At 41.5% G+C, this 13,792-nt stretch overlaps 2 protein-coding genes across 3 annotated transcripts in view; one reads left to right on the top strand and one right to left on the bottom strand.

The window, feature by feature from the left end:
- esyt2b (extended synaptotagmin-like protein 2b) overlaps positions 1-4,351 on the bottom strand; it is a 29,523-nt gene extending 25,172 nt beyond the window's left edge. For both annotated transcript variants that reach the window (XM_084565869.1, XM_084565870.1), the window contains exon 1: positions 3,349-4,351. In XM_084565869.1, the coding sequence (XP_084421995.1) occupies positions 3,349-3,756 (408 nt within the window). In that variant the 5' untranslated portion in view covers positions 3,757-4,351. The remainder of the gene's footprint in view (positions 1-3,348) is intronic.
- A 147-nt stretch (positions 4,352-4,498) lies between these two features.
- dync2i1 (dynein 2 intermediate chain 1) lies at positions 4,499-13,016 on the top strand. Its single transcript, XM_084565620.1, has 22 exons — positions 4,499-4,671; positions 4,883-4,936; positions 5,021-5,651; positions 5,744-5,811; positions 5,902-6,492; positions 6,941-6,991; positions 7,276-7,501; positions 7,616-7,718; positions 7,855-7,984; positions 8,074-8,185; positions 8,269-8,363; positions 8,444-8,573; positions 8,740-8,912; positions 9,511-9,673; positions 10,019-10,132; positions 10,236-10,297; positions 10,925-10,976; positions 11,059-11,119; positions 11,372-11,471; positions 11,575-11,706; positions 12,005-12,228; positions 12,318-13,016. The coding sequence occupies exons 1-22, from the start codon at positions 4,657-4,659 to the stop codon at positions 12,487-12,489; spliced, it is 3,459 nt and encodes a 1,152-aa protein (XP_084421746.1). The 5' UTR covers positions 4,499-4,656; the 3' UTR covers positions 12,490-13,016.
- The last annotated feature ends 776 nt before the right edge of the window (positions 13,017-13,792 follow it).

The following is a 13,792-nucleotide window of genomic DNA, read 5'->3' as shown; positions in this document are numbered from 1 at the left end:
TTTGATGCATGGGAACATTTACTGCGGGGTCTCTTTGATACGGATTCGCTGCTTAAAAAAAAAATAAGAGGAAAGAAAGGAGATGAAAAAACGACTCAAGACACTCTTCAAGAAAAGGTCACTATATTCCCCTCAGTTTTTTTTTGTTTCGTTTCTACCTGATGAATGTATTGATTCAGTGACCTTTCTTTTTTCATCATGTTGTGCGTTTATAACATACCTGGCATCAATGCAAACCTTACAATCAATGCTTTCCCTCATTTAAAAATCAAAATCCAAACTTATTTTTTTTACTAAACCCCAAAATGTCTATTATTATTATTATTCTCAGACTTGCAGACCATCACACTGTATTTCTACAACTGAGCTGCTGTTTGACCAATCCTCCTGAAGGACCAGAGCCAATGATGCATCGATTTAACATGAGGCAAAGGAAATGCCTGGAATAAAGTCAATATAGTGCACAAAGGTGTGGCAGCAGTGCACACACCGTCTTAATAAATGAAGGGTTCATTCCCTAATCTCAACAGAACGATGAAGTGATGCAACTAGCTCTGGTGAGATCTAACATGTGATGCGACAGCTACTGGAGACAGCACTATTTCTCATGCTGGTACAAGCGCTTATCCAGCACTTCTGTCAAAGTGTGGGTGAAGCTGTGAACGGAGTGGGACGACAGGGAGCAGAAAGTTCAGGCTAATAAGACAGATCCAGCCTCAGAGTAGCTATGGTTGCGGAAAGGCCGCTTTTCACCTAACACATTCGTGAAATGCAGGTGAGGTAATGATTAAGTTTGTAAGTGCCGGCTGAAAAAATTGCCCATCATTGATCAGGGTGAAGCACCTGAATTATTCAGCGCGTTGTATTTGTGTTGGTGTAACCCTGAAAGGTTGCAAGGTTACGTCTCTTGATAGTGGAAGTAAAAGTCTGCTTGCGTTTTGAGTCAAAGAATTTTATTTTTACTGAACTCAAACCGCCTGTCGTCTGCTCACTGAGTCTGGGAGGAGGATGTGAAAGCAAACGTCTCCTGTAGCTGATGACAGATTAAAACATTAATGAGGTGCCGCATTTATATCCTTAAAAGTCTCAACCATCACACACTTGAACAAAGCTGAGCTAACATGCTAAAATGCTTAACGCTGTCTTATTACTCAACACTGCGCAGACGACCTGACTTCTCCAAATGACACATGCATCATCAACATCAAATCAAGCTGTATGCCGTTTTGTGAGGTTTAAAAAAAATGCACAAATGCACAAATGAATCATGACAAGTCCGTCAGAGGACAACTCAGCCATCTATCACTAGTAATCAGCTGTGCTATGTATGTAATTTTACTATTGCAACGTGAGATTTAACTTCTGTTAAAAAAGCGTCCTCCAGACTTTGATAACCATTTGAGGTATTTCATTTACCAGTTCCTTAGGTAGCGTATGCATTCTGATATAACAGTCCTGCACTAAGTCTCAGCTTCATGAAGGTTGTAGTAATCGGCATTTGCTTAAAATGACTGAGAGACCTGATATTTAAACTGTGCTTTCATTCACAAGGCTCTGGTTTGTAGTACTATTGAACTGAATTGTGTTGTACTGAGACATGTTTCTATTCTTCGAACCATTTCAGTTAGTCAGGCTGAAAAACGGAAACACTTTAGTATTTAATTCAATCCAGTTTAACAGCACCACAAACTACATCCTCCAATATGATCATACAGATGAATTATCACCTTATTTTACATAAACTGAACGTTACAAAGGCCATAGACGGGATTTTATAGTACATTGTAGTAGAAAACATTCGTTTTCAATAGTGTACCTAATAATCTGGCAAGTGTTTCAGTCTCTGCAACCCCAGCAAGCCTCTGACCCACCATGGATGAATAAAACTGAGGATATTAACTGAAATAAGTGTGAAATGAGTGCATTTCAACAACTGATGTTTGGCAGCGAAGAACCACCACTAAAAAGACTCATTAGTCTATCTGAACTCAGTATAAAGACTCAGTTCTGTGCCTTGGAGGGAAACCAAGACTTAAAAGCTATAACCCTCACCTCTGATGACAGCTCAGCATTGATGTGTGCTCAGCTTGTCGACTTGGAGCATGCTGGTCAGTCACTTTGAAGCCCCAAAAGGTGCAATATGATGATGCTGATGCCATGTAATGCTTGCCTTGCTCTTTATTTAATAAACCACATGCTTAAGACTGGGGGAGCTGAGGTCACTCAATAATGCCTCTTGGCTTTACGTGAGATGTCACACACTGCCTTACTCCATCTGACTGCTCCACCCCCATTTAATAGCCTTAGTGCATCCTCGGCCATGTGTCAGCAGCTTTAAACTCAAAACTCTCTGCGTCTGACACAGACAGTCTTCATTTTTGCAGGTTAATTAGTTATGCAGCCGAGTCTTCAGGCTCCGTTTGAGATGTGTCTTCTGCTTGACGCTTAATTAAATGAAAACTCTTAGCATAACTGGACCGTAACCGGACCATGACTAGACCTGTGAGAGCATCTGAAGCCCTAAAATGGTTTAAATAGAGAAAAATGCTCCGTTCTAATGAATGTTATCTGTCTAGGGGACATAGTTATGTTTAACCTTCGTTAGGGAAATTAAGTGCATTCATTAGCAAAGTCGTTTACTTTCATGTTTCCCCATGATGCTCTAGTCCGCAGTTAACAACATGATGTTTTACAAACTCCTTCTAAAGACACTAATTAAGAGTTATATAACTACAAAATGATGAGCCCTTTCCCTAAATATTTTCCTTAGGAAGTATCACTACCTGCAGTTTATCTATTTTTCTGTAACATATCTGTTACTGTGTTATTAACTGATTTGGACTTTGTGTTAAGGGTCCACTAGATTAAATGCTTAAGTGCTATCTCTCTGATGTATATACTAAAGCTGCTGAGGAGGAGGTCAAATGCTAAACTGTTAACCCTGACAAGGAAAAGTTGAGGATCCCTGAGTTGCCAGACTCATTTTTCCAAGATAAAATGTTGCAGAAATAGACTGAATTGCTCCAGGAGAGATAGCCAGTCAGCGTCCCAAAATAACAGGGACCCTGTGGGCATGTTTCCTTCCCGGCGTGGTGTCTGGTTTACCATTGTACCCTGCTGTATTTAGACTGGATCTCATATCTAATGTCATTGCTGGGGGGACAGCTGACCCATCACAGCTTTACAGCTCAACTCTGCTCCTCCTGATCATGTCAGCTGATTGTTTTTTCCTGGAAACTGAAGCACATGTTCACAAATACATCACACGCCCTCTTCGAAGAAACAGCTCAACCTGGTTAATCGAGTACGGGCATTATTTGTATGACAGTATTTCACAATGTGTCTCACCCATGGTGGCAAATCTGAGGTGGTCAGACCCTGTTTGGCGCTTCGTTCCTCTTGCTCAAAGAAAGCCAGCGCTCGGCTCAGCCGGCTGTATTTCCCTCCTGTGTTTCTTCTCCACCAGAAAAAGATAACTAGTCCAATCAACAACCAGCTGAAACTGAATTCAAAATAGCCCAGGGCGTAAATGGGGAAAATAAGAACAAATGTCTTAGCGAAGTGAAACCAGGTCTGGGTCAGCTCGCTGGTGGAGGGTAACGGGGTATCCTCGGGCGCGTTCCCCTCTGAGGGCTGGTGAAAGTTGGCGCTGGGCTGAGCGGGGCTCGGCGCTGCGTGTCCGTTCTCTTTAGGTGAAGCGGGGCTCGCACTGGGTGAATGGGCTCCTCGCGCAGCTGTCATGCTGTCTCTCGACATGTCTCTGCGTCTTCGAAGTGTCTAAATGCGGCTAAGGTCGAGTGACACGGCTCCCATGTGCAAGCGCTTCCTACACGGAGACTGTTCTCACGTTGGTTCACCTGCACACCAGCCCATCGCACTCGGAGCGATCGTTGGCATCGACCGGTTTAGTTTCCATCTCGAAGAACAGCCTGAGAAAGCATTCCGTTGATTAAAACAGGTCTGCTGAGCGAGTGCTGTCCACCGCACCGTTTGCCCTCAATACACACAGGGTGGGAATGATCTTTTCCAAAAAACGCACAGGGAAGCAGTACCGCGCGCTCCCAGTGGCTCAAGTAGCCTTAGCTTAAAAGAAGAAGCACCGCCATCTGGTGTTCAGCAGCGGTAACCACAACATGCCACATGCAGCAGCACTCAGTTCATACTTAAATGTATATTATATGTATAAATATATTCAAAAAATATAAACGAAAGAAATGTTTAAAGTGAATAATGCTCTCTTACTGGATTGTTAGCAAATACAGCAACCGTTAGCATAGAAATGAGGAGCACAGAAAAATCGCTTAAAATACGTTTCTCTAAACTAAAGAAAACACCCAAATGAATCCCCACACATATGGAAGAAACATTTATTACCAGCTATGGCTTTTGTGAATTTAACTGCAAAATCAAGATAATTTTGTCATTTTATACACACAACGAACTGGACCGCTACTATGGCAACTGGCTGTTGATTCCAGCGACTGCTCCTCCGTTGATTAATAAGCCTGTTGTCAAGCCAAAGTGACGCGAGCTCCTTGGTTTCGAGCTACTGCGCATGTGTGTTATATATTTACCATCATGGCGGCGTCGTTACCAAAATATGAGCTACTCTTCGGCGACTGAAAAACCTTAAAGGACATAGAAACGGATGAGAAAATGCACAGTGAGAAGGTAAGTGTTTAATCTCTGCTTTCACCGTGAGCCAAAGGTGGAAAATGCCTTTTTTCAAGTTGAACGTATCGCGTCTGTTATAGTAACTAATAGTAATCTAAACATTATCTTAGGCAGTAAACGTTATCTTGCTGATTTGCATGGATTATATTCGATATCACAAGAACGTAAATATGGTCATTCAATGAACACGAAAAATGTTTTTGTTTAGAAAGTAACCAAGGAAGACACATGGAGACCTGCTGACCTGAGAAGACACATCAAGGTAAGTTAATGAGAGTTTGAAAGCACTGCAGAAGCTGGTACTTCACTTGTAGAATACATATTGTTTTATTTCGTCTTTGTTTAGGAGGAACAACGTGGTGATGACTATGTCAGGAGGCGAGATGACAACGAGAGAAGGCACAGAGGTGGAGAGTCCATAGAGAGACATCACAGAGACTCAGAGAAGGAGTCCAGACAAGAGCGAGAGAAGCTCAGGCAAAAAGAGAGAAGAGATGAGGACCAAAAAGACAGATATGCAGAGCGAAGGAAAGAGGGCTCCCGAGACAGGAGAGGTGACAAGGAAAGGGACAGGGAGAGGAGAAGAGAAAGGGACAGAGTGGTAGATGATCACAGAGAAAACAGGGACAAAAGACAAGATAGAGAGGGAAATTATGACAGGGAGAGGGATACGGAGAAAGAGAGGGTAAGGGACAGAACGAGTCACAACGAGGAGGGCAGGAACAAAAGGAGGGAAGACAGAGACAAGGAAAGAAGGAGAGAGGAACGGGACAGAGAGCACAGGAGTGAGAAGGAAAGAAAGAGACACGAGGAGAGCGGAGAGGAAAGAAGACAGGAGACAGAAAAGCACCACAGAGGGCAGAGAGATCGACATCGGGAGAGACAGCAACACAAGAATGACAACGAAAACATGACTCTTGAAGAAATTCAAGAGAGACGTGGAGACAGAAAACACTCAGAACGGAAAGAGGAAAGAGGTGAAGATAAAGATATAGATGCTGATAGTTTGGCGTGTTTACACGATTAGATTCTCTCGATGTTGTTAATGTTTCTGTCTTTCTAATTTTAGAGTATAAAGAAGAACGTCAAAAACATAAAGAAGAGAGAGAAGGGAGACACAAAGAGAGAGGACATGATGTAAGCATCTGCAGCTTTGTGTGTTAAGGCGGTTGTTTCAAAATCTTATGTTTACATTGTCTGAGTTTTGTGGATTTTCCCGCTCCTCAGGACGAGAAATGGAAACATGAGAGCGAATCCAGGGAGCGCTGGGACATGAGAGGGGCAGGTGAAGAAGTAAGGCATCATCGTGGAGACAGAGAGCGAACAGACAAAGAGAGCAAAGACAGAAGGCACAGAGACGAAGGGGATGCGGAGAGGAAACCCAAAGAGAGACGGCGCAGAGACGAAGAAGACGCCGAGGGGAAGCACAAAGAGCGAAGACACAGAGATGAAGAAGATCCAGAAAGAAAACACAGAGAGAGACGGCACAGAGACGAAGAAGACACAGAAAGAAAACACAGAGAGAGAAGACACAAAGATGAAGAAGACGCAGAACACAAACACAAAGAGAGAAGACACAGAGACGAAGAAGACACAGAAAGAAAACACAAAGAGAGACGGCACAGAGACGAAGAGGACGCAGAACGCAAACACAAAGAGAGAAGACACAAAGATGACGAAGACACAGAAAGAAAACCCAAAGAGAGGCGGCACAGAGACGAAGAGGATGCAGAAAAAAATCACAGAGACAGAACCACCTCCAAGAAATCATCTTCTGACAAAGGTCATGGACCTGAGAGTAATACGGTAGAATCAGAGGTTAGTAGGCCCATAAACTGCCTTCATAACACTGCAAAACCACCATTACTATAAAGTCTGTCATGGAGTTTATCCCTTTCTTCTCCTACATTTACAATCCGGGAAGCTGGACAGCTGATTTGAAAGATGGAGGAGACACAAAGGACCCTTTAAGATGTCCGATGTGGATACACAGCTGTTTGCTTTCAGTTTATAAAACAGACACCTGCCTTTCGGGGGACTCTTTTATGAGATTGGTGGTTGTGCTTCTCCTTATTCTATTATTCCATTTCTTTGACTTAACACAAAGAAAATAGTATCCTGGCAGTCTCAGTGGAGTTTAATATCTCAGCTATGCTTTTCTGCATTTGAGAATCTGTTTTCTTTTTTGCCCATCTCTCATTTTCAAGGCGCACTTCACTGAAGTCTTTATTGTTTCTCATATATCATGGTTTAATCACATCTTCAGGTTGCTAATGATGAAGATTTGGCTGATCAGGAATATGAAGATGACTTTGAGGTAAAAACTCGGCATGAAATTAGGTTATGGGGCACGTGGCATGGTATCCAATTCTGTTGTTTTTAGCATTTCTCATTATGTTTACATCTTAATTTTTTACTTCTATTTACATGCATGCTCTAATCGACTTGCATTCTAAGAAACTGGTGAGTAGTCTCATGAATGCATCCATTTTTTTTTTTTCTTCAAAGATGTGGGGTTTGTGCTCATCTCGCTTGCTCCTCTTGTTTTACGTCAAACATGCTGTACGTGACAAGTGACGGATGGGATTTCTCTGTTCAAAGGATTACGAAGAGGATTTTGAGGACGTTAGCGCGAGCGAAGGCGAGGATGAGAAGGAGCCGGTGCACCTGGAGGTGGGAGAAAAGACGGAGGAGGTCACAGCCCAGCGGAGAAAGGAGATCGAAGCGATTCAGAGAGCCATGGACGAAGAGAACGAGAGAGCTGGAACGGCTCAGTCCGGACAAAGTACAAGCAGAGAGGAGGAAGACAGGCCTAAATGGTTTAAAGGTATAGTCCTTTGACATCTACCCAAAATGTAGGTTTTAACTTTAGCTATGTGTTTAATACCTAGGTATTTGTAATAGTGGTGGTTGTAATGGAACATCACTTCTCTGTTCGCAGACTCTGAAAAGAACCAGAGTCGAACCTCCCAACGTGGAAAGTTTATCAACTTTGTGGCAGCAAAGCAGCGTGAAGTCAGCAAGAAAGTTGCCACAAAACAGAAGTAGGATGTTTTGCAGTAATCATATTACAATAAACAAAACTATACTAAGACTGCTTACCTGTGGTCACTCACCTTTTATGATTTTGTGCAAAGAGATATTTAGTTTTTATTATCTCTCTGTATTGTCTGACCACAGGAAGAGAAGCACAGATCTGCTTCGTCTGATCGATGTGGACTTCTCCGTAACATACTCCCTTCTGGATCTGCCTCCTGTCAATGAATATGACATGTACATCAGAAACTTTGGAACCGCAAACACCAAACAGGTCAGTGTTCATTTCTGTTTCAGTCTTTACGCCAATACCTAAACCAAAATAATAAAAAGACAAATTGCGACATACGTCTTCTTCCTCAGGCTTACGTTCAGTGCAATGAGGATAATGTGGAGCGGGACATCCAGACAGAGGAAATAGAGCTATGTGAGAAGTGGACACAGCATCCACCCGAGAACAGTGGCGCATGCGGGGGTGAGAAAACACAAAGATGATTCTCTGATCAATTTAATGTGTACATGCCGAGTTTTTAAATCATCTGTCCCGTTCGTTCACAGATCCAAACCTCTCTCAGGAAGCACGAGATAATGACATAGGTGGAATGAACTTTGATTCACAGCGCCTGATATCGTTTCTGCACTCGGCCTCGCAGGTTTTTAAATGGTCATATGTTTGCTGCAAATATTTTGCGACTTCTGTTATACTGAGTTTTATCTTGTGACCACAATCAAGGTGATGGTGGTCCTGCTGGAAGAGGATCAAGCTGAGAGAAAATCCCTGAGGAACCTGAGGACTCAAACGGACACACTGTCCTTCAGCGATGGAAGTTTACAGCTCAACACTAGGTTGCCTTTTCTTATAGGTACACAGCACAAACAAAGAAACTCATTTGGTTCTAATACTATTTGTAGCTCCAGTGTGATGTTATTAATATTTTGTTAGTCCTAACCTCTGTCTTGATGGCGTAGCAGCTGCTCCTTGCATGTGATTACACAAATCCGACCGTTTTTTTCCTTTGTCAATTGCAGGTCGTCAAGTTAGCCTGCTGCACTTCTCCCAGGTCCAGCGGCACACCATGCTGTCAGTCCACATGCCCACAACTAAGCCCAGCTCGGTGCGCCTTGACAGCTGCACCATCATCTGCATCTGGAACATCTGGGAGCCGTCCCGACCTCAGAGGATCCTCGTCTATGAATCTGAGGTGACGTTTCCTTTCGTTATTTTCTTTGAGTAGTAGATTCTAATAGATACAATTAAAATAAAGTTTAAAATCTACTTTTTGGGAGTTTATACAGGCTTCAGGCTTCAACTTTATTTTTTAAGCTAAATTAAATTTAAAAAAAAGTTCTTCTCAAAATATAGCATCTGCAATCAAACTCCATCCATCCAATATCTTTTTGGAGTAGCAGGGGGCCAGGCAGGGTACACACTGTACATGTTGCCAGTCCATCACAGGACTAACACAGAGAAACAACCAACCATTTACACTCACATCCACACCTACAGCCAGTTTATTAACACCAAGTTAATTCTTTGGACTCTGAGAGTCTCAGAGAGAGATGAATGCTGTATGCCCATAAACAACCGTGTTTTTGGATTAATTGTTCCTATTCACAGTACATTGAAAATACTGCAACTTTGGAAGATACACATTTAATAATGTCTTCACCTGAACTGAAAAATGTGATTGTGTCCTTTATACGCCAGTATGCACTGATATCCTTTGCGGTCTCAGAAAAGCAAATCACTTCACCTGTTACATCGGCAACACTGACCCCTTGTAATGTTGCCTGTTCCAGGTGCAGTGTTGCTGTTTCAGCCCTGGAAAGGCCATACTGGTGTTTGCAGGCACTTCGGTCGGCTCTGTGGTTCTGTGGGACCTGAGGGAGCATGCTAGTAACCATTACCATTTAAAGATAGGAGAGGATGAGTGGACCTTCAGACAGCCTACCTTCTCCACTGGTACGTTAGAAGATTTGAATTTGACTCATGCAAGATTAGAAATGCATTCACGTTTGTTTCTGTGTTTAATTATACTTGTCTTTCCTATTCTTCCTTTTTACATAGTGTTTATTGTCTGCTTTTATTTTATTTTGAAAGTATAACATGTAACATATTCCACTTAGTCTCAATAAAATTGTTATCATCAACCAATGCGCGGCAAAAATGCTTCTTTGCTGAACACAGTGAACCAGCCCTTCGTCTGTCCTTTGCCTCACTTCAAGTTCAGAGACGGTTTTCTTACATAACAGCAGTGCTGATTCAGTGCACGCTGATATCTTCCCTTTTGTCGCCTTGTCAACACAGATGCAGTGATGGCCGGCTCAGGCCATTTCTCATCTGTCACGTCTGTGGAAGTCGTCCCCTCCGCTCTAGCAGAGGGCCTGAGGTCAGAGGTCCCACTGCTGGCATCTGAGGAAGGTACGGCATGGGCTAACACGTTGATGTTGCGTATCATGTACTGTACTTGACACTCGCGGTGTAGTTTATATTTAATTAAGTGTCATTCTGCTTCATAATCCAGAGTCGTCAGGTTTGTCGTTCCAGCTGGCTTCTCTGGATGAGAGCGGCGTTTTGAATTTCTGGGTAGGTTTCACAACAAAGGAGATCCCACATATTTGTTTTTTTTTCTTTTTTATAAGGTGTGTTCAAAAAGAGGGTTTTACGAGGGGCTGTAGAGAGGGACACGTGGGAGTAAATAAAGGTACTTTGAAACATTAGCGCCATAACATTTGAGCCATAACTCAGTGAAGTCTGAGCACACTGACATGACAAACATATTTTTAGATTCGGTTTGACTTCCCCGACTCAAAGATATCTTTATCTCTTTCGTCCACTAATAAACATCTGTTGATCTGCTGAAAAATCGCAGAATACATGCTCCTTGTAACTTCCAGACTTTCCTGAAAATTATTAAGTTTTTGACTTTTGTTAAGTATCAGATTTATCTAGTGGTAGTGGTAATTCTGCATATTTTTAAGAGGATAAATAGAAAGTGATTTATTAACACTGATTCTTACATTTACTGTCCCAAAATTATGGGAACTGTAATCTGACCGGTTTCTGCATGATTACTCTCAAATAAAACTAAGATAAAGAATAATAAGCATGCATTATTTTTGGTATTTTCTTTATATTACAAAGGCTGCCAGTGACACCGTCCACTTTATGGATATTGATGGACTTGCATGATTTCTGCTCTATGTCCTCTAGGTGGTGGTGGAGCTCCCTAAATGCAACGAGGCAGGGTCTGCAACAGATCTAGGTGAGGCACTGATATTTTAAAGAACATACTCATCTTTCTCACACGTGTGTGACCACCTTCGTCCTTTTTCCCCCTCTTGCAGGACTCTGGCCTGGGGGCAAAGTGAAGTTGCTCCACAGCTCCTCCCTCCTCACTGCTGAGAGGTGAGATTGATAAGTAGCTTGTGTTGATCATCCGTCACTGCCATCCACCGGGCTCAAAATACCCCACAATGTCTTTGCCCATTTCAACACAGCTGCTATTTCATGCTCATATGACCTTGTTTGTTGTTTGTGTCGCCTCAACATTTGGGGGGAACATATCAGGAGCTATGGGAATGGGTTTGTCTTTGGCTAGGAATGTCATCACCTCTGACTCCCGGTTTTGGCATTTTCCCCCCTATTTCCCTCTCTTAGGGTGTCACCACGAGATGCAGTGAAACGAGGGCCATTGCAGGCACTGCTTTTAAAATTCCTTCCAACTGACTCCAATCATTTCTTTATCGGCACCAATATGGTGAGCATAAGTCATATCATTTCAAGTACATCCTCTCATATATGTGGGGAATTAAGCCCGCTGTTTAATTTTGTGGTTGTGTACAAATATCTTTTCTCTCTAGGGTCTGGTCAACCATGGAACGAGTCACGGTTTAAAGGCTCCGCCGAAGTTTTACAGGTTTCAGGAGGCTGGACTTCGACCTGTTGATGTCAGCTCAATCCACTTTTCTCCATTCAAACAACACTTGTTCCTGGTGAGAGTGCTGTTTTTTGATATGAAATGTGTTTTGGAAAAAGTCTAATTTGATTTATGTGATTGATATCACTCATCATCATGTTTGTTTGTCTGTTAAATGTGAAGTAGAACCAGCTGCTAGCTCAGCAATTTCTCTTTTTATCCAGTCTTCATGCTAAGCTAAGTTAACTCACTAGGCTTTTAGCAGCTATTTTTGTTTTTTAAATTAAGATAAGACAATCCTTTAATTTATCTTACAAAAATAATAATAATTTATGTGATTTGTTCATAGACGTATTTGTTTGCCCTTGTTCCAGGTTGGCTGTGGGAATGGCAGCATCAGGCTGCATGCAGTCAGCCATGAGCAGCCGGTGGCAGAGTGGAAGGATGGTACAGCCGGAGAAGCGGTGGTCTCCCTGCAGTGGACGCAAACCAGGCCAACGGTCTTCTGTGTTCTTGATGCTGCCTCTAACCTCCACATATGGGATCTGCTGAAAAATGACACACAGCCGGTGGTGACCGAGAGGATGGATACTGATAGGTAACAACAGAAGCACACGAGTAATGAATGTAATATCTTATATTTGTAATAATATGTGTTAATATTAGATGAATGCTTTCTGTTTTCAGGGTGACAGCCATGGCTCTATTTGGAGACTCAGGGCAACAAAACACATACTCAGGAATAGCACTGGCACATCAGTCAGAAAAAATAGAAATGCACTACTTCACAAGAAACTTCACTGTGTGCAGCGGTGCAGAAGAGGAGAAGTTGGAGAGTATGATGATGGAAGCCTTTTGACAGACTACATCTCGAATGACTGCATTTAGACTGATGATGATCCATCCATGTTTGTTTGTTACTCCAAAAAAACGTTCCAAAACGTTTACTGCATTTTTCAACGCTGGAAGAGCATACACATCACTTTATGAATGTTTTATCACTTTGTATACCTTAAATTGTTGACACACGACTGAAACCTAACATAATAATCAGAAGATTATCACTAGATATCAAAGATCCACACAGGGATCAGTATATAAGAAACATATATACTTGTTTGTTGATGTAAATATTTATACTTTTGACTACATTAAATATTTGTATGGTGTTAACAAGTTTAGTTTTGTACATTAAACTAGAGAGTATTCCCACACTTGTCTTTAATGTTCTGGTAATTTTGCACACAAGAACTGACATTATTAGTTAAGTGAATTTTAAAATCATCTTCGATGTGTTTATTAAGGCCCTGACTAAGATTATGGAAACAGCTATTTTTCTTTCATGTGACTGATGCCTTCTAGTTACAGTATATTGTCTCCAAACTTTCATTCATTCATTCATTCACTTTATTTTCCAAAATGACAATTTACCTTTTAAATAGTGTTCAACCAGTTTACCTTAATTAATTTTTTGTTCAATTAGAAACAAAAATCTGAAACACTATAACAGCTTATCTGGAGACAAGTGGGTTTAACTGGGCATAGATTCTTCACAGGTGATAAAGAAATAAATAATATTTAAATATGTAATCAAGGGCCTAAAAGTCTTAAAAATTGAACAGATTGTAAATAAACAAAAATAAACCCAGTATGTAAAATATGGGTGGAATATTTATTTAACCATTTATGTATTCATATATATTTATTTTAATGACAAAACCACTACTACTACTACTACTTTCTGCCACGCCAGGAAAAATAAATAAATCGTGAAACGTATCACATTATAAAGTGATACTGAAGAAAACATATTTTTTTAAAAACCTTCTGTAGTTTGGAGTTTGCGACCATTGACTGTATTTACTAGTTTGCGACCTGCAGTCATGGATGTAACCGAGCAACCCGTCGCCAAGCAACGAACACCGGACTCCCCATACGCAAAGGGTAAACTTTTAGTACTTTTTTTTAATTTTTTTTTATCTTAAATTATGTTTTTACCTAACCTAGCGTAACATTGTGAACATAACAGACTTACTTCTGTATCCGGGATATATAACTAAGTGGTACTAGAATTTAAACACGTAGTTAAACACGGTTTGCCTAAGTTTTAGACTTCTTGGAGGACCTTAGAAACTGATGTTGCTAACGCTAGCTTCTGAAAA

Source organism: Chelon labrosus (genome assembly GCF_963514085.1).
Source record: "Chelon labrosus genome assembly, chromosome: 18".
Taxonomy (NCBI): Eukaryota; Metazoa; Chordata; class Actinopteri; order Mugiliformes; family Mugilidae; genus Chelon; species Chelon labrosus.
This window is presented reverse-complemented; position numbering and strand designations above follow the sequence as displayed.

Coding starts and splice junctions, on each gene's coding strand:
- dync2i1 (XM_084565620.1), top strand. Junction 7,985..8,073: donor GAACCGCAAACACCAAACAG/GTCAGTGTTCAT, acceptor CTTCTTCCTCAG/GCTTACGTTCAGTGCAATGA. Junction 8,913..9,510: donor TCCTCGTCTATGAATCTGAG/GTGACGTTTCCT, acceptor TGCCTGTTCCAG/GTGCAGTGTTGCTGTTTCAG.